The sequence below is a fragment of the Ambystoma mexicanum genome, chromosome 4q (genome assembly GCF_040938575.1).
Source record: "Ambystoma mexicanum isolate Mex_15411 chromosome 4q, UKY_AmexF1_1, whole genome shotgun sequence".
NCBI lineage: Eukaryota > Metazoa > Chordata > Amphibia > Caudata > Ambystomatidae > Ambystoma > Ambystoma mexicanum.
The window spans coordinates 718,688,283-718,707,780 of NC_090928.1; the positions used below are offsets into that span (position 1 = coordinate 718,688,283).

The 19,498-nt window shown below is 47.6% G+C and overlaps 1 protein-coding gene across 1 annotated transcript; it reads left to right on the top strand.

Moving 5' to 3' along the window:
• The first annotated feature begins 11,397 nt into the window (after positions 1-11,397).
• Positions 11,398-16,620, top strand: LOC138467952 (ankyrin repeat domain-containing protein 63-like). The gene has a single exon (XM_069608299.1). The coding sequence runs from the start codon at positions 11,609-11,611 to the stop codon at positions 12,929-12,931; it is 1,323 nt and encodes a 440-aa protein (XP_069464400.1). The 5' UTR covers positions 11,398-11,608; the 3' UTR covers positions 12,932-16,620.
• Positions 16,621-19,498: the final 2,878 nt, after the last annotated feature.

Below are 19,498 nucleotides of genomic sequence, written 5' to 3' on the forward strand. Positions count from 1 at the left end.
CAAAGAAAAATGGGTCCCTAGGGATGCAAATCCAGACTGGGGAGATGTGGAGACTGAGCTACCGCCGCCCACCATCTCATCCCAGAACCAACAGCAAGAAAATCCCCTGGTTCAAACCCATCCTGGTGACTGCCTCCAAAAAGGGGGGGCGGCCCGGAACCGGAGCCAGGGGAACCCACAATGGCTCTGATCTCCAGTTGCCAACTTTTTCTTTCACATTCCCAAGGCTCTCCACAGAATTCTGCCCAAATCTCTTCGCTAGCGATGTCCAAAACCAGAAAATTAGCCCACCAGTTGTCCAAAAATGTACATTATCTGTGCCCCCTTGAGGAGAAGGAGGGAAGATATTATGCCCCGGTACAAGTACAGGGGCAGGGTACAATCTTGGCACTGGTGGACACTGGATCTCAAGCTACCCTTCTGTCCAGAAGGGCCTTTGACGAACTGAATGCAGGAAGGGGAGAGAATTACCAAATTCCTCTCACCTCTCTTCCTGGACAACTGCAGAACTTTGACGGGAAGGAAATTCCCGTTGAGGGGACTGCAGACTTGGACATTAAGATCGGGCGACACAAGTTGAAACACCCAGTCATAGTTGTGACTTCAGAGGGCACCCTTTGTTTACTAGGGAATGACCTCCTGAGAAGGTTGTCACCCCTAATAGATTGCGTAAACAAGGTCCTCTGGACCCAGACTAGCCGACCCATAAAATTAAAACAGAGTGTCAACCATGTTAGTTTAAACGGCACCTGCCACATGGTTGAACAAAAATCTGACCAAGTAGAATTTCACTTCCAGAATAGCCAAATTCCAGACGTGACAGTAATAGCAGTAGGACAACAGACTGGTGATGGAGGGTCCTCTCTATTTCTGAAAATCAACCTTCCTTCCAATCTAAAGTGGTATTCCACGCTGGAAGGAAACACTCTGAAATTCTATACCAATCCACAATCTGAAACTCCCACTCCTATAGTCCAGAAAGATGTGAAATCAGCTCAGAGCCTGGCTGATATTCAGCAAATTGGAGAGCAGTTGTTCATCCCTGTTCAGTTAAATGATGGGAAGGACTCTGTTCTCGCTCGAGTGTGTGTGAACAACGGTAAGAGCTTCATCAGCGAAGCCATGTTCCGCCAACTCCCAAAAGATCCAGCCATTCCCACCTTCAAACTGATAGACAAATGGGAAATGGACCTGGAAGCACCTAATTCCAAACATCTCCTGCCAAGCAGGTGTATGCTCAAAATCTCCATTGGCAACAAGAGCATAGTCCACAATTGTTGGGTCGTGCAAGACGTCCCTGCCGCTTTTTACTTAGGCAGTGACATTCTCAATCGCTTTGCCATTAGTTTGGACCTAATAAACTTCAAAGCTTGGTCCCGATTAGCGGATAATCCCATGGGCTTTGATGATCCAGAAAAAGCATTTAGGTCAGCTCAATTGCTACCTTATGCAGTTGAAATTCAGATCAAAGAGGAAGTCACAATCCCAGAAAGGACCCGACAATTCTCCCTGGAAGTGAAAGTTAAAAGAGGACAATATTTGAAAAACCCTGATGCTTACATACATCTAAACGCTTCTCTCCAACAGCAAGGGTTGGGGGTAAACCCAACACCATTAGTCAACATTGAACATGACACCATTCCAATAGAGGTGGATAACAGTGACTTAAAGAGTATTACTCTAGCCGCAGGCACCATTATTGGAATGGCGGTTGATGACCGACATTTCTCCATTGATCTTGGAAATGAACTGTTAGGGCCAATCCCCAAGGACTGCTTTGACAGTGACAGTGATGACAACACAACACCAGACAGGATTTTTACCCGGCATGGGGGGAACTTCCTGGTGTACACTTCCTGCCCCTATGGTAAGGAATATGTGACTTGTGACTTCAGGAGGGATGAAGTGATTTTCCAGGTCCATGAGGGCTGCCTTTCCCACCTGAAGCCTCCAGTCCAAATCAGCACTCTGACCAGGGACTTCTCCACCCAGCTGGAGGAGGCAGCTGAAATAGCCAAACCAGAAGTCTTTCCAGGCTTCAGGCAGATGGTGGAAGAGAGAGTCAACCTAGCTGATGCCTGTGTGACTCTGGAACAAAAGCAAAAGTTGAAACAAGTTTTCTTGGATTTCCAAGATCTCTTTGCGGTAGACTCATATGACTGTGGTCGCACTGACATCCACACAACAACAATCCCCACGGACCCTGGCATGACTCCTGTGTTTGTGAAGCAATATCGCTTGCCTCTCGCATCAATGGAGTCCCTTACTGAAATAATTAAGAACCTTGAGTCCCGGGGAATAATCCGTCCAGTCCACAGCACCTTCAATAATCCGGTGCTGGGAATATTGAAGCCAAACGGCCAGTGGAGACTCTGCGCTGACCTCAGGGAGCTCAACAAACGGGTCCATACTTCCCGATGGCCTCTGCCCTACATTGACCAAGGGCTGGCCCAGATCCAGGGGTCACAGGTATTCACTGCAATAGACCTGACCAATGGGTACTGGACCGTGCCTGTCAGTAGGGAGGACCAATACAAACTGGCTTTTACCTTTGGGGGCTAGCAGTACACCTGGACCCGGACTCCCTTCGGATACCTTAACTCCGGTAATGAGTTCAATATTTTCCTACATAAGGCCATGCCCGACCTGGGTGCGAGGGGTAACCTGGCTTATGTAGATGATGTCCTCATCAAAAGTTCATCTGTGGAGGAACACATAGCGGAGATCCGTTATGTTCTGACGCAGTTGAAAGCCGCCGGAGCAAAACTTTCCTTTCAGAAAGCACAGTGGTGTAGAACCCGTGTTAATTTCTTGGGGCATGAGATTACTCCTCAGGGTCTCTGTCCCCAGGAAAAGAAAGTGGAAGCACTTCAGAAACTGAAAGACCCCACAACTCTGCGAGAACTAAGGAGCCTCCTTGGACTGACTAATTACAGCAGAAAGTTCATTGAGGGCTACGCAGAGATTACCAGACCCCTGATTCATCTCCTGAAGGGGGGGGGTCAAGTGGGAATGGGGTCCAGAACAATCCGAGGCAGTAAGACAACTCAAAAGAAGCCTCTCACAAGCGCCCTGCCTAGCTTACCCTGTCAGAAACAAGGAGTTCTTCCTGGAGACGGGGTTCTCTAATACGTGCTTGACGGCAGTATTATACCAAAAGCATGACAAGGTCAATAAAGTAATCTCTTATGCGAGCAAAACTTTATCCTCTGTGGAGGAAAAATTCAACGATTGTGAGAAGGCACTCCTGGCAACGGTGTGGGCATTGAAGAATTACCACCCGTTTATCCAGGGGGAACACATCGTAGTGGAGACTCCACACCAGCCTCTGCAATATCTCCAAAGTGACAGAATCCGGGCCGGAAATGTGAGTAATTCCCGAATTACTTCCTGGATTCTGTCAATGCAAGGCTTTCCTGTGGAGGTCAGATATGGCCAAAACAAGAAGAGTCCCCTCGCGCAAGGTCTGGCTGACTTGCATGATTGTGCCAGAGAAAACTGTCTCGAGGACGAAAGTCTAAAAATAAAGGACAACATGGAGGCATACCTTAATTCCCCACACAAAGTCTTTGAAGAGGACAAGTGTGAGGGAATGCCCACTGTCTATGTGGATGGATGCTCTTACCATGTTGACAACAACGGGGAGAAAGAACTGGTGGCTGGCGTAGGGAATGCATGGGTGAAAGAGTCCCCGGAACCCTCCGCTGGATACAAAATTGGTCCCCGAAGTAGTCAGGTGGCAGAATTGATGACTGTGCATCAGGCCATCCTCACTGCTGTCCAGCATCAACTCCGCGAACTGGTCATAATCACAGATTCGGATTATGTACGGAACGGGTCGTGGAGCACCTGGTTAATTGGAAAACCAGAGGCATGTTATGTGCTAACAATAAACCCTTGAAACATGGGAAGTTGATCCAAAACATTGATGATCTGGTCACCTCGAATGAGATGACCATCTATTGGAAAAAGATCAAGGGTCATTCCAAAGTAGAGGGACCAGACAAAACTGGAAACGACTTAGCTGATCAGCTGGCCAAAACCGGGGCCATCCAAGGGGATCTAATTGAGATTGAGTCCCTGTTGGGGGAAATCCAGGTCACTGCTATCACTAGGTCCCAGACAAATGCTCACAACGACCTTTCAATTGCACAATGGAGTAAGGAGACCCCTGATGCTGATTTGATTACAGCTCAGAAGGGGGATCCAATAATTGGTAAATTTTACTAGCACCTTGAGGACCCTGAGAACTTTCCCCTGACGGATACCGATTACATTGGGAAAGAGGACCTAAGAGTGTTGATGAAATGTCCAAAAATGTTCCGAATCCAAGACGGTTTGCTGGTAAGGAAATCCAAAGCTGGCCACGATCAGTGGGTGGTTCCTACCTCATTCTGAAGCCTGATGTTAAGTCACGCCCATGATGCGGCCACCGCCGGTCATAGGGGGTTTCACACAACACTGGAAATCTTAAGAGAGGTTGCATACTGGCCACACATGGGGCAGGACCTCGACCAATACTTGAAGGGGTGTCTCGTGTGTGTACAATTTCAGCCATCATCCCTCACGCACCGCGCGCCTCTCCAAAAGCGGGGGATGACACTGCCATGGTCAGATTTACAAATCGACTTTGTAGGCTCCGTGATTCGCTCTGCTAGGGGGAATAAGTACATGTTGACTGTCACATGCTTGTTCACCAAGTGGGTGGAATGTCTCCCAGCCCCAAACTGCAAGGCAGAAACGGCAGCTGCCTTGATGATTAACCACATCTTTTCCCGTTTTGGTCTACCTCAAAGGATTGAGTCAGACAGAGGTAGCCACTTCACCAGTGAAGTAATGACAAAGATGTGGGAGATACTGGGGGTCAAGAGAAAGCTGCATATTGCTTACAGGCCAGCTTCTTCTGGGGCAGTAGAGAGATATAACCGGACAATTGTGAGCATATTAAAGAAGTTTGTGGCAGATTCTGGGCCAAGTTGGGATATCCGATTACCTCTGGTCCTAATGGCCATCAGATCTACCCCTTCATCTGCAACCAAAATGTCACCATTTGAGTTGATGACTGGGCGCAAGATGGTGCTTCCGCAGCATTTGCTCTACAGGACCCAAGAGCAGACACTGATAAATGCCTCCACTACTCATGAGTATGTGGAGAATTTAAGGAAACACCTCCAACATGCTTTTGCTTACGCTCAGCGGAATCTAGAAAGATCAGCTGATAGCATGAAGACCCATTATGACCTGAAAACTTCCAGGAAGGAATATCAGGTGGGGGACCGGGTCTATCTTTACAACTTCCAAAGAAACCAGGCAAAACAGCGCAAATTTTTGCCTACATGGAAGGGACCCTTTGAGATCATCGACAAGATCTCCCCTGTGGCCTACAAAATCCACATCCCCAAAGGTCCTTTGGCAGCGGGGGAAGACAAGTGGGTCCACATAAACCAGTTGAAATGTTGCCATCCCAGGCACGCTCTGCAACAACTGGAGGAATCCTCTGGAATCCTAGCGGGTACTGTCTCAGACTAATTCAGTCCCAATCATAAAACATACCACATCTAGTCTCTAAAATATTGTGATTTGCATGAAACTGTCTCTTAGTTATACTGTTTTTTATCAAAATAAGAATGTAATGTTTCGTTATGATGAAATGCATATGCTGCCCCACTATCTCAACAGTGGTGGAAAAACATCTATGAGTAGGTATTGCCGCTCTTCCTTTGTCGTCCTAGGAGAAAGAAAACCTGGAGACGGGCCAAGGAGGACGATCCGGAGACCGGGAGCAGAGACGCAACGGGCCCGGGGTACCGCCCAATATTCCCATCAGGACCGGCGAGGAGAACCGATCGATCCGACCGGATGGAGGAAAAGATGCTGAACTTGCCATCTATTGGAAGAAGATGAGGAAACATCCCAGATCTTGCGAGTCCCATCAGTGAAACAGAATGGCCATTGCAAGAGGGGGGCTTGTGGGATGTATTTACCCATGCATCCGAGCCATACCTCAAAACTGTACAGTACTGACATGGAAAACATCATGATGGCCAGAGCTTCCCAGAAAATGCACAGGGAAATGCATGAAGAATAGGCTGACACTCATTTTTGCCGATGTTATGGGCACAGAAGGACACTGCCTAAAACCACCATTGGACTACCCACACAGTAGTCTGAAACCATTGGGAATGGCAATGCTGATTGCCAAAAGCAAATCCATAACTGTTGGGAATTCATTTTCTTAAATCCCAAAAATGGGTGCAGTACCAGTACTCACCACTATCCAAAAGCCGGCATTTTAAAACAACACCAGATTTTACTTTTTGCAAAACTGAATAAATGAACCAAAAACAGGCCAAAGAAAGACTTACTGAGAGGTGGATACAATCTAAAGTTATATTCTGAAGTGACTTGAAGGTTTATAACAAGACTGGCTGAGCTGTGATTTCAGCAGTTTAAGTAAATGTGGACTGAAAGACACTAAAAATCTAAATGTTTAAAAGAAATGAGTGACCTATTTCTGAGTGGCACATAGGTTGCAATTGTTTAAATGTCATAGTTTTGAACTTAGAATCAGCATTCTAGCTGCATATGTAAAAAAAATTGTCTTGACTTAAACTGGGGAACAAAAAGTGACATTTTATCTGAAACCTGGCTTAAGGAACTGAATTCTGCCTGGCGACTACCCCCATCAGGAGTGAAACTTGAGTCACAGCTGTGTTCCCAGGCCTAGCTGCCCTTTTGCTGCTCACACCAAAAGGGATATGACACTTCCCTGATTGAATTACCTGGGCTCTGCAGGAAATTGAAAAAAGCCCTGTCCTGACTCAGGAAAATGTTTTATTGGCGGGAGTCGTAAATGGAGCTTCCTCTTGGCAGAAGCTGGGAGGGGCAGGGTCTCTGAGCTTGCCAGAAACTGGAAAGACTGGTTTCTGTACCATGTGACATGAAAAGACACACCTCTATAGCCAGAATATGGTTTTAGAAAAAGATGAATAACTCATAGAGCGGACATGTGAAAATTGTATAAATGACACCATAATTCTTGTGATTTTTCTGCCCACATTTTAGGAGGTTTTTAGAACCGGTGGCATGTTCAGGGGGGTTTTAGCGGAAAAGAGGATATTACTCAAAATGTGTGCATGTGAAAAATCTGACACTTCATCAACTAATGTCCATACTCCTTGCGCACATGTGTGTAAATTTGGGTCAATGTCCGGAATTGCAAAATCAGTTAAAAAGTGAAATATGTGCCATTTCTGAATGCAAGCCCCCAGGAAGAGCAAAGTTTGGACAGGGTATATCTCCTGTGATATGTGATGTGTGCATGTAATTTTAAACCAATGTTTACCTGTGCAAATATGTCTTTTGTTATCAAATCTAGATTTGTGTGCAAGTTGACAGGAGGAGTGGACTCTCTGCAGGCTGTAAAATGACATCACTCTGACACAACTTAGCTCCCCCAATCAAATGAGAAATGGAAGTTTGACCAATTAGAAGCTGAGAGAGAGGTAGGGTCAGTGATGCTAGAACACACCCACATTCTAAACACATAAAAGCAGACAGACAGGACAGATAGGGACCTTCAAATCCATTTGCAGCTGGAAGCTCTGCCAGAAAATCCATACTTTACCTCCCTCAACCTTCAGAGAGCAGACATAGAGACTTCAAATCTATCAAATTTCCAGAACCAGAGAGAGAGCAGAGCTGACCCAGATCGCTGTTAGCAGAACCAGAGAGAGCTGACCCAGATCACTGTGAAGTGCAGAGTCCAGTCTAAAACCTGACCAGATCCGTGGCGAGGCCCATCTCACTCAAGAATATAGTGTGAGTACCTAGAAAACTGTGCAGAACCAATCTCCTAGTTAAAATAATATAATTCAATCTAGCTTAATCTAAGTAGAACTGTCTCCTAACTGTCACCTGTCATTTGCATAGCTGTCACCTGTCATTTTCTAGTTGCAAGCTGCACTTGTCTTTCTGAACTTTAAAATTTCAAATCTGAAAAACGACCTTTATTTAATCGCTCATATCTCCGTGACCGTTTGTGCTAGAGACTTGCAGTAACTTTCATCTGGAAGCTGAGATCCTAGGCTTTCCTAGGACCCCAAAACGATAGTGATAGTCCTTGTAGTACCTCTGTAATCGCGCCAGACGCATCCGCGAATTTTGCCGCGATTTGCAAATTTCTCCACTTGCAAAAAGATAGCTGCTTTTGCTTTCCTCTGAAAGAAATTCGTTTGCCTCATAAAAACCATCCCTGCATCATTGCTAGTGTGAGCCTGGACTAATATTAACTAGATACCACTCACCCTGAACCTCTAGAGGGAATTAAAAGCATTTTAGCATATTTTTTCTTCATTTCCAGCACATTTAAAAGCATTTGGGCCTGTGTTTTCAACTTCTGTAGTCTAAGTTGCTGGGGTGAACTGAATCACATTTGATTGCATTTCTGAGAACTGTGTGCTTCCCTCCATTTCCTTGCATTGCATAAAAAGGGGGGGTGAATTGTCCAAGAAAGTGATTACATTGTTTTGTTGAAATCATATTGAGTATTTTCTATACTGCATTTCATTCATTCAACCTTGCATTTCCTTGAACCCTATAAAACATTCTCTTCCACATTATTCTTCTGTCCCTATTTACCAGTGTGCTATCTTATCCATTTCATGTCAACTCCTTAGTGATTATAAAGAAGTGTGCTAGTGCCAGATTCTCCGTTGTTAATCTTTATCATATCAGATTAAGTGTGCTATTCAATTATTAATTATTATAAAGCGTGATATAATATATATTGTTTAAGTTATCAATTAAACCTTTTAACTTGCAAAACAGAACTACTTCTTGGCTCAGTGGGGTCAGGAGGATTCCAAGAGAGGGGTGTTATATAGGGGTAGTCATCCAGAACGCATGAACTGGACATAAAGATATATCAATAAGGGTTTTCATTCAGTATTCTAGACTAGGCGTTGACTTGGCTGTAGTGCTGAATTGAATCCTCTTACAGTACCTTGTGCTTGTAGAGGTTCTTGGTGCTCGGCAGAGTCGAATCAGTTTCAGGGTGGGAGAAAGCTGTGGGTATTAGGCTGCAGGCAGTTCAGCGAGTGAGGCTGGATGAACAGCTGTAGGCTAGCCTACACAGCGGCTCTGGGTCAGGAATTGTTGTCTCAGTGCTGTTTGACGGGTCTGAAGTACTGGTCAAGGCATCTCAGATGACGTTAGCGACTGCAGCATGACAACAGCCAGCGGTGCTGTCGGTTGGAGATCGAGGGGCTCCACTGGCTCGGAAATGTCCTTTATGGTGGACGCTGGTTGATGCTTGTCGATGCACCCCTCCTAGCTTCTTCACTGAGCTTGTGTCGTCTTTTAAGGCAGACGGCCTAAAGCTGAGGAGAGTGTTGCAGGCACCGGCCTTGTCCTGGGTTTGCTTCAGAGACTCTCTGGCATTTCCCACCTAGGAAGCTTGCTTGCAGAGCCTAGCAGGGCATGCTGTGTGCTGGCTGGGTGCTGGAGCTGCTGGAGGGTCACCTGGATTCAGTATATCCCTCTGTTCCCTGGGAGATGTTTAGGGGAGGGATCTTGCTTCCCTCTTGGAAATCCTGCCCTTCCTTCACTAGCGGAAGATGTAAGGCAGACTATAGCTTCAGCCAGCATCCAATGCTGAGTTCTTCTTGTTACTCCTTACAAAGTCTTCAGATGATCTGCTCAAAAGAGGGGCTTGACACTCTTTTAAAGCCAAATGGGCCCCAGTGATTGGTGTAGGATAAGCCTACCTTAGTGAACCCATCACTGGGTCCCCACCAACTATCTCCTGTATCCATGAAGTCATAACCAGAGTGCTTTGCAACAGAAAAGGTACAGGGGTGAAAACATGTAATACTAAGTCCCACCCTTCATGTCTCTTGTGGATAAAAGTATCTCTATGGTCAATTGAGCTGTCTGTGGTTCCTGATTAATGAGGCAGGTCTCCCTTGAAACTGTGGCGAGACCAGACTTTTGGTCTCCACCAAACCACATACTTGTACCCTTCTGAATCCCTCCTACCCCTACAGGGATAACTACTGTAATACATGCAGTGCCAGACATGACATGTTGCTGTCCATTGATACTAAGGGCGAGAGCTGGCTGCAAGTTGACACAGTGCATATCAAAGGTTGTTGGGGTTTCCTTTCTCCTTTGTCAACCTCTGCAGCCAGGCTCCATGGGGCCTGTTTGAAGTACACTCTATTTGTATGTTCATTATGTTAATTGCTGCCACCATCTGCAGGGCTCACAAAAGAACATGGTGGATCCAGGGAGCCTTTGTTATTTCATTAGGCTGGCCATAGCAGAAGGAAGGTTTTGGCCCTCCCCCTTCTGAGATGCATTGTGTACTCCACCTGTCACAACCCAAATAAATATGACAGGGACGACTGCATCTGTAGGCTGTGTCCACCCAAAGGACATGGGTCTAGGCATATGTCGGACAGTGAGCATAGGAAAATATGTGCGGATTAGCTCCACGTGTTTTCTGGAGGTTGATCTACCATCATTCAATTTAATTTTAATATAAAATTTCAAAAAAGCTCAGATGAGCGTACACCCGCCATGCAGATTATCGAATTCCTCACAGTAGCACACCAGGGTAACTTGCGGCTAAGCACCACATATCTGGTGATACACGATCCTCACGCAGCAGTTCGGTTAACAGGCTCGAATCACAACTTCTCTGCAAACAGAGGACCCAGACATAATCTTTCTCTTGTAACGATCTAAGTATTGGCTCAAAATGCCCCCGCAATTCTCCAATCTCGAGAATCTCTCAAAACGTGGCTTTTTCTACAACACCTGGCCAAGAACTTATTAAACAATAAAATAAATACAATAAAATAAAATACAGAGGACATAAGGAGAGCCTGTCTCAGTACAGGTGTGACAGAACTGCGGATCGCTTGTATTATTCACATAGTTACTTAATGCCTGATTCATGGAATTTTTAACACGGTACAAAGCACTTCAAAAATACACTTTGCATCTCTCTGCAAATCACAGAGTTACTCTGAAAAATAAAACATTCGTGAGGATCAGTTTTGAAAGACCCCATTTTATATTCCCATTCTCTAGAGGAAAATGATGCAGAATGCTTTCGTGTTTTACCCTTCAGCTTGCTTCATTTCGAACTCCAACCGCTTTGTAAATACTGATGCGCGGGTGGCGTTTCAGCACTGGACAGCACCCGCGGCTTTAGTTAAAGGCAACAGGTACCGCAGTCAATAGCACTTATATGACGCCCAGGATAGTCATGTTAGTTACATGCTATAGGTCACTGCTTCAATTTCATGTTATATAACTTAGAAAAACGTGATGTTGGGACTGACCTTAGGATGGTCGCCCGTGGGACGTAGTCACGCTATGAAGAGAAAATTAAACAGGAGGGTTACTGTGAGCAGGGAAGGGGCTCTTGCGCTGCAGGTCACCCTGGCAACTAAGGACTGGAGATGTTCCCCTATAAAGAGCGCACGCTGCAGCAGCGGTGGATGACGCAGGATGCATACGGTTCTGGAGTTTGGCGCCTGGATCCTGACATGTCCGAGTGGGCCTTCTACTGACCGTTGACCCTGTGAGAGGAGCAGGGATGCTTGAACCCTCAGAGGAACCCGGCGGAGGGGGAGAGGAACGCCGCGGTGCTCGTGCACTATTGGACGCAATGTCCAACGACCAGTTGCACCTTACGCGCTTTCTGCTGGACGCGCAGGACGGGCGGCTAGCCGATGCAGAGGCAGGGCGGGGTGAGCGCACACCGCTAGCCGCGGCTGCGCTGCTGCCGGAGAGTACCGCGCGCGCCCGCTTCCTTCAGCTGCTGATTGAACGCGGAGCCGCGGTAGACGCGCGGGACTCCTGGGGCCGAACAGCCTTGAGCTACGCCTGCGAGCGGGGGCATCTGGACGCTGTCCGCCGCCTGGTGCAGGCTGGCGCTGATCCCGATCTGACGGACGCCTGGGGCAACACGGCGCTGCAGTACGCTGCAGTGGCCGGACACGCTCCCACTGTGGCCTTCCTGGTCCGTGCCTTCAAGCGACTGGGGGGGTTGGAAGTGCACCGACCCAACCGCGCTGGAAACTCTGCGCTTGGTCTTGCGCGGGCCCTTGGTCACGAGGAATGCGTTCGTGTGCTCACAGGGGGCAGGGCCAGAGAGGTGGAATACGGCCCTGCCGGTAGGGGGCACACAATCCCACAGGAGGAAGGCCCAAATGCCCATCACGGGGCCCTCTCCGGCCGTGCCCCGCACCGCTCTCTGCTTCCACGCTTCCAGTCCATGCACTCCATCGAAGAAGAGGAGCGTGGTGCCCCTGGCACCCACCCAAGCCCGCTGCCGCCTCGCACCCGCTCCTGGAGCCTACAGTACGGGAGCAGCGCCGCTCATCTGCCTCGCCTGCCCAGCACCGACCCCAGCGCCGGCGGCCGCCCCTGTGGTGCGGGGGCTGTTAAGGGCCTCCCCGCCCTGCCCGGACACCTTGGAATTTTGCTTACGCCACTGCCCCCAGTCTCTCCCAGAGTCGCTGGGGGTGGTGGGGGTCTTTGTGGGTTCAACGCCAGCTACTACCAGAAGAGAAGCAGCCTGCCCTCCACATCCATGCTGGCCCCCACCACTACCGAAAGCACACCGCCCAACACCACAGAGGCTCCCCCTCGAGCGGGACCCCATCCCCCCGGAACCCTCGCCCTCCTGGGCAGCAAGCTGATGCGCCGCTTCACCTTCCCCGAGTTCCGGAAGCCGGGCCGGACTCCTCAGGTGCACAGCGGGCAATGCGACCAGCCCCCGGGGCCCGGGGAGCGGGGAATGGCACGCTCAGAAAGCTTCCCCCTCAGCAGAGACCACCCGCAGGTGGCCAGCAAGCCCAGCATTGACAGCATCAGCGCCGTGCAGTGCGAGTTCGACCCCTCTAGTCAGTCCTGAAGGAGGCGACCCCGCCACCATTTAACGACCCCTCCTGAGGCTTCCATTGCTGCCAGTGACGCAGCTGGACTCAGCACCGCCGATGGCCGCTTCACTCTACGCAGGTCCGGTCCAAGAGCTCATTGACTTCACAGGGTGCGAGATTCGCCTTTAGCTAAAAAGTTGAACTGCCATGGCAGGGCCCTCCGAACCATCCACCCACTCCAATGCACATTAATGCGACATTCTTTTGACTTCTGCTATAATGTCAGCTCGAAGGGCTGGCACGTTGGACATTGGCAGCCTTCCTTGTTTACAGTCACGGACAACTGCGTGTGTTTAAGAAACTGTTTTTAGTGATGAATACAGGGATTGTGTGTTTAAGAGTCACGCTCATGCCCCTTGTGTATCGGCTACACACCAACGACGAAGTCCTCAATGTGGCTTGCCTATCTCACACATAGAAGTGTTGCTAGGTCTGGAAAAGATCCGGGGCTACTGTAATGTCGGGACTGGCGGGACTCGGGGCTAGCTAGCCTTTTGGTTGTAGCACCCGAGCTTCTATTCGGGGGCTACAACCAAAAGACCCAGGGCTATAGCCCCCTCAGCCCCCAGCCACGATTTAAGAGGGCGTGTGAAGTTAACACGCCCTCTTAAATCGTGTATATTCACGAAACATATTTTTGATACATATGCCTAAGATTGTTACAGAATAACAGACATTTAATATCTGCAAACGGAAAACAATTATACAAATACACAAAAAAATGACAAACTGCACTTTTGGAAAGCGTGTACTGTACGTGGCATTGTTGTATGTGCGCTCACAATGCCTATGTTAAATCGTCATATGGTGTCAGATTTCTATTAACGTTTTTGTGCCGTTGACTGAGAATTAAACCAGCATGTTTTTTAGCAGCCGACAACCATCTTGAGGTGTCCACAATGCAAAGTGTGTGGTGTTTCCTCTGCAGAGTGCAATTGGGCCGCCGCTGAATTCTACTTGTCCTGCTTTGTTTGACCTTCGCGCTCGGACGCCGTTCAGTTGTAATTTGTGACTGCCAAAAGCCGACTTCCAATTTCCCATTGATGGTGGCCTGCGTGCAATCCGTGTGCACGTTAATGTTGTGTGCGATTTTCTTGCGATTGCATTGACTATGCACCTGCAAAGAGATGTTCAACATCCTGTACAACACGCTAGGAGATGTTGGTGTGTTCCACTTCAAATAAAATATCACTAACGTCTAAACGCGGTAAGCTACTTGTGCTTCATTCTGGTATGAACCGGGTGATAAACTGCAGTATTCGGACATACGACGCGTGCAGCTGCACCTCGCAGCACAGTGAAGCTTTACGCATGCGCGCTGGAAAGCTCTGGCATCTCGCCCGCGTCTGGGAGCACCTGGAGACGCAGGTTCCGCATCATCGGCTTCTGAGATTACCTCGTAAATCACTGTCAGCTCCTGCCTTCGGTGACTAACAGCCGTCCTTGCTGGGCGCGTCACCATTTTGCTCAGGGCTTTGCTGTGTTCGATTAATCTGCTTTATCTGCGCCTTTATCAAGTGTATTACGGTTGAACATTGGAAACTGGTCCGAACAGGGCATAGCCGCCCTGCCCCATCCACACGCATGCGCAAAGCTGCAACTTGAGTCCAACTAGGGGAGTCAAACGTTGTGCAATTGTGAATCTTGCTAGCCCTTTTGGTGCCCTGTTCCATTGTGTTCAGCAGCCCTCAGTTGGGTGATAAACCCTGTTGTTTGTAGCCATCCTAGTCCTGTGTGTGTTATCTTTCTTCCTTGTCCTTGGTTTCTAACACCTAGGGTGATAATTTTACATGAATGCATAAAGCCGGCAGACTTCCTCGGGATCCCCAGCAGTTGCGCCGGCAGGAAAATGCATGCCAGTGCAAATGCTTCGGCATTTGCATTGGCATGTCATTTCATGCCAGAGCAAATGCTGGGCATCCCTGTGAAGTCGGTCGGCTTTATGTGCCAGCATATTGCTGGCGGACTCCATAGGGATCCATTGTAAATGTTGCTTGCCATGTGTACATGGTAGGCAACCTTGGTTGGCCCTCGTCTTTCTGCCGTACAAATGAACATTTGACGGCGGGGATCCGACTACATGTAAGTCTACACATAACAATTCCCTTCGGCTGAATTACAAGCTCGTATGAAATGAGATCCGCAGTCTTTTCGTAATTGAAGCAGTCAGGATTATTAACAGAATGTTCAGTGTCTGCCTGCGCCTTTTTCGGAGATGAAACAATTGTCGAATTCGCTCAGTGGTACACCTGTATCTGGTGCCACTAATCTATGGTATTCTTCACAAAATCCGGATGCTTTTTCAGGAAGGTAGAGTTTGGAGGCCCTAATGCATACACTGTGGGAACACTGAGCTCCCTCTGACACCGCTTGTGGAAATCACTGTGCCGCAGTTATACGTGTAACAATGTAACGCTGTTCTTCCCCTGTCCACTCTGCATTTAGTCTGGCCTAGCAAGCAAGCCTAACGGTTAACTTCTGGAAAGAAGTAGTGAAACTATGTTCCCTCCTGGCCTGTCCCCACTCACCGCAAACCCCATCACCACGTCTCCGACGACGTGCCATACAAACCCCTAAACACGTGAGCCTGCTGTTTAAGGGAACCTTCAGTGCAGTGCAAGTTTGAACTTCTTCCTACACATTTACTTTAAAACGAAACCTTTCCGGAACGGTTTCTTTTTCAAATAAAACTATAGGAACGGTAAAACTTAATTAAAAAAAGTAGAGGAGTACCGCTCCCAAACTCTCCTGCCCACTTTGACCACTGGAACACCCCAACAATTCGAAAATAAATGACACTGATGTGAGGTGTAAGTCTCAGATTGAGCCGGTTTGCAAAAGCATAGCATCTAGAGTCGTGAAGCTTGTGTTCCGATGTAGCCACCTGTAATGCTTTGTCTTGAGAAACAAAAGTGGACAGCACAAACGGGATGTCCAAAGTTCAAACACAACTAATATACCGGAAATTAATGCATCAAAGAAACGTGTTATACAGAATCTGTGACACTGGTTCACGTAAGACATCATACCGAGTTGACGTTATATTTTCAATGTTATTGGCGATTGCTTGAGAGGGCATGTGAGAAATCATTCTGCATCAAACACTATTAACCCCTTAAGTGCCAAGGATGAGTATGCTTTTCCTTTTGGCATAGACTTGCATGATAGCCTGGCCCTTATTTAAGCGAGTCTGCAGTATGACATTGGTTACTTGACTGCAGGGCCATTTCTTGGGTCGTGGATGTGGGCAGCTGCCCAGAGTACCATTGCTTTGAGGGTATAGTCTTTCCAGCAGAAGGACACTAAGTTCCCAACTCAGACTGGAAAACTGCTACTCCTGTTTGTCCTTTTTTGTTTACATTTCAACAAAAAATAAATAGGGTTGCACAGGGCCTCCCACTGGGGTATGTCAAATCTATCCTGGCAGTTTATTATCAGCAGAGCATATAAAATGGAAAGCAATTAGGGCTCAATAGCTGCAGACACATCGTCAAGTGATGAGCAGGCCATTGAGAGTTAGTTACTATGGTCGTCGCCAAGTTTGAACATTCGGCAGTTAGAAATGACAGGGGAGCATAACAAGCTCCAGAATGTTTGAAACAATGGGCCTCATTACGACCCAGGCGGTAAGTTACCGCCTGGGCCGTGACTTTACCACCATGGCGTAAACTATGTTTACGCCATGGTGGTTGGCGGACTTACCGCCCCATTCCGACCTTGGCGGGGCGGTAAGTCTCCAATCCCCATTTACCCTTCCCCATTCCCATTTTTGCCCCATAGGGCATAATGGGAGTGGGGAAGGCGTTAATTACGCCACCGTAAATTACGGTGGCGTAATTAACTCCATGGTCCCTTAGCGCCATGGATTTTAACACCAGCTAAAAGCAGGTGTTAAAAGCGCCATGGCGCTAAGGGACCTCGTACTCAGGCGGTAAGGGTCGGCGCTGTTAACGCTGCCGTAAACCCCTTACCGCCTGGGTCGTAATGAGGCCCAATGACTGCAAGCAGGTGACCGTATCATGCATTTTCTTTCACTGTGTGTCTTTAAGTCTTGAACGTACAGTTGTAAAACCTAGAGTATGCTTTAAGGCTCCCATTATTTTGACTCCATGTACTTGCAAACTTCTTTTCAGGATGGGAGAAAAACAACTGCCATCATACACGTTGTACAACATGTTTCTAAATGATCATTTTTATTATTATTGTATTTATTGAGCGCAGACCTAGTTTCGAGAAGCAACAGAGCGCTTTACAGAGGTATACAACAGTACAGATGCATAACAGAGCACTTTTCAGAGGTAACAACAGAACAGTTATACAGCGGGGATTGGGTAAGAGGGGCACAGAGGAGGGGTACAGCTGTACCGGGTGATGGGGAGAAGAAGGGCGGGCAGCATCTAGCTAGTCAGGTGATGTGATGTCCTAGGTGTTGAGGAGGATAGATTCCTTGAAGAGGTGGATCTTTAGTTCTTTTCTGAATTGTAGGAGCATGGGGCGAGTCTGATGGTGATGGAGAGGCGGTTCCATAGTCTTGAGGCGTAGGCAGAGAATGGTTGTTTTCTGGTCCTTTTTGCAGCTGTGGATTTCAAGTCTGCACGTGTCCCAACTTCTGGTGGTGCACTGTCCGCCGGAGATGCTGAGTTTCTCCGCAAGGTAGATGGGTGCCTTGAAGGCGACTGCCTAATAGACTATCAGCAAGACGTGAAAGTGATTTCTGCGTAGAGTGGGAGCCAGTGAAGGTTGATGAGGGCCAGGATGATGTAGTCGTATCTGTGTAGACCCTTGATGAGGCATGCAGCCATGTGTAGGACACTTCTCAGGGGTACAAGGGAGGACGACGGGAGGCTTTCGGGGAGTGCATTGCCCTCATCCAGGTGGGATAAGATCAGTGCTTCAATGGTGGATTTAAAGCTGTCCAGAGAGAGGAAGGGCTTGACTTTTCACGGGAGGGAGAGCTGATACCAAGCTGTCTGAGTTTTCTTAGCTACGTGTGTCTTGAAGGAGAGGTGTTTGTTGATTGTGTAATTGGAGGGACTTGGTGCAGGAGCTGAGCTCAGGTGTGTTGCCCTCAGAGTTTATGGTTGATAGCCAGGTGTGTATGTCTGGTTGTTCAGTGCGTGTTGCTTGTGAGGAGAAAGTTTGGTCTTGGAGGGGTTGAGCTTCAAGTATGCAATGGACATCAAAGACTGTATCAGCAAGAGGCCGGTTGTGAGCCTATGGATGTCCTTGATGGAGTCGATCTTGAGGTATAGCTGTGTGTTGTCGACGTATTGGTGGATGTGGATGATGGGTGTGGCTAGGAAGGCTCCCAGTTACTCCATGTATAGATTGAAGATCACTGAGGAGAGGATGGAACCCTGCGGGACTCCACAGGTGACAGGTAGCATTGGTGAGCTAGAGGAGTCCCTCTAAACAAACTGCTGGCGGTTGGTCGAGGTAGGACTTGAACCAGCGTAGGAAAAGGCTGCTGAATATGCCCATGTAGAGTGTCCGTAAGCGCCACATAGTCTTCTGTGTTGAAAGCGGCCAAGAGGTTGAGTAGAACCAGGAGACAGGGGTGCCCATCATCAAGGATGTTGAGGGCATTGTCAACCACCTGTATGGTTGCTGTCTCCATGCTGCATCTGAATCTGAACCCAAATTGGTAGGTTTGGAGGAGGTTGTTGGTGTCGATGTGTTGCTGCAGTTGTGTAGTTACCATTTAGATGGGAGGAACAGAAAATCTGGTTGGGATGACAAGAGTCATAGGGCCTGATTTACAAAAGAGTTTTACAAAGGCACAATCCCATTGAAAAACGTTTTTTGAAGAACAGGGCCACTGACTACCTACTCACTCAAACTCATCTGAAAAGGACAGTGGCCACTCTGGCCTTATGAAGAGAATGATTACACCTTGTTGTTCTCAATCTGTACTCATTTATTTTCTTTCCCGTTTTCTTTTATGATGATATTGTATCCGTTGTTTCCAGTAACTGTGTTTTGAAATTACAAATGTTATTGTATTGGGTGGGTGTAGGGAAGAATTATAACTGACTTTTCTAGTATGTGTAGGGGAAGCCGGAGTGGGTCTGATAAGAAGAATCACAGAGTTACTTTTACAGATTGTTTTGTCTCGAGTTCTGTTAATGCAGGCTAGTCATCAGTTTGCAGTTATGGTTAGATGGGGTGATGATGCTCTGTATATCTTGTAAGTAAAAGTTGTACAACCACATTGTTGACCCCAAGGAATTGTTCTAATTGAGTACTTGCTGTTACAAAAAATCATACATTCATACTATGTACTGTTCCTCTGATGCAATAAAGTTTTATTGAAAAAATATATAGCCAATCAACCTATCCATGAAAATGATAGTGATGAAAGTATTTTGTTTGCAATATTGTTGCCTACTTTGCTGTGTCTGCCTATTATAGGACTTCTAAGCACTTTAATTACATATGGGATAAAGTACCCCTACCATACATTATAAGGATATTGGTAGACTGTTAGGCAAGAATGTATGTAGTAAACCTGTGGGAGACTGCACCAGCCTTGTCCTCTTGGC

Excerpts from the sequence above, each read along its gene's own strand:
- LOC138467952 (XM_069608299.1), top strand. The coding sequence starts at position 11,609 with ATGCTTGAACCCTCAGAGGAACCCGGCGGAGGGGGAGAGGAACGCCGC.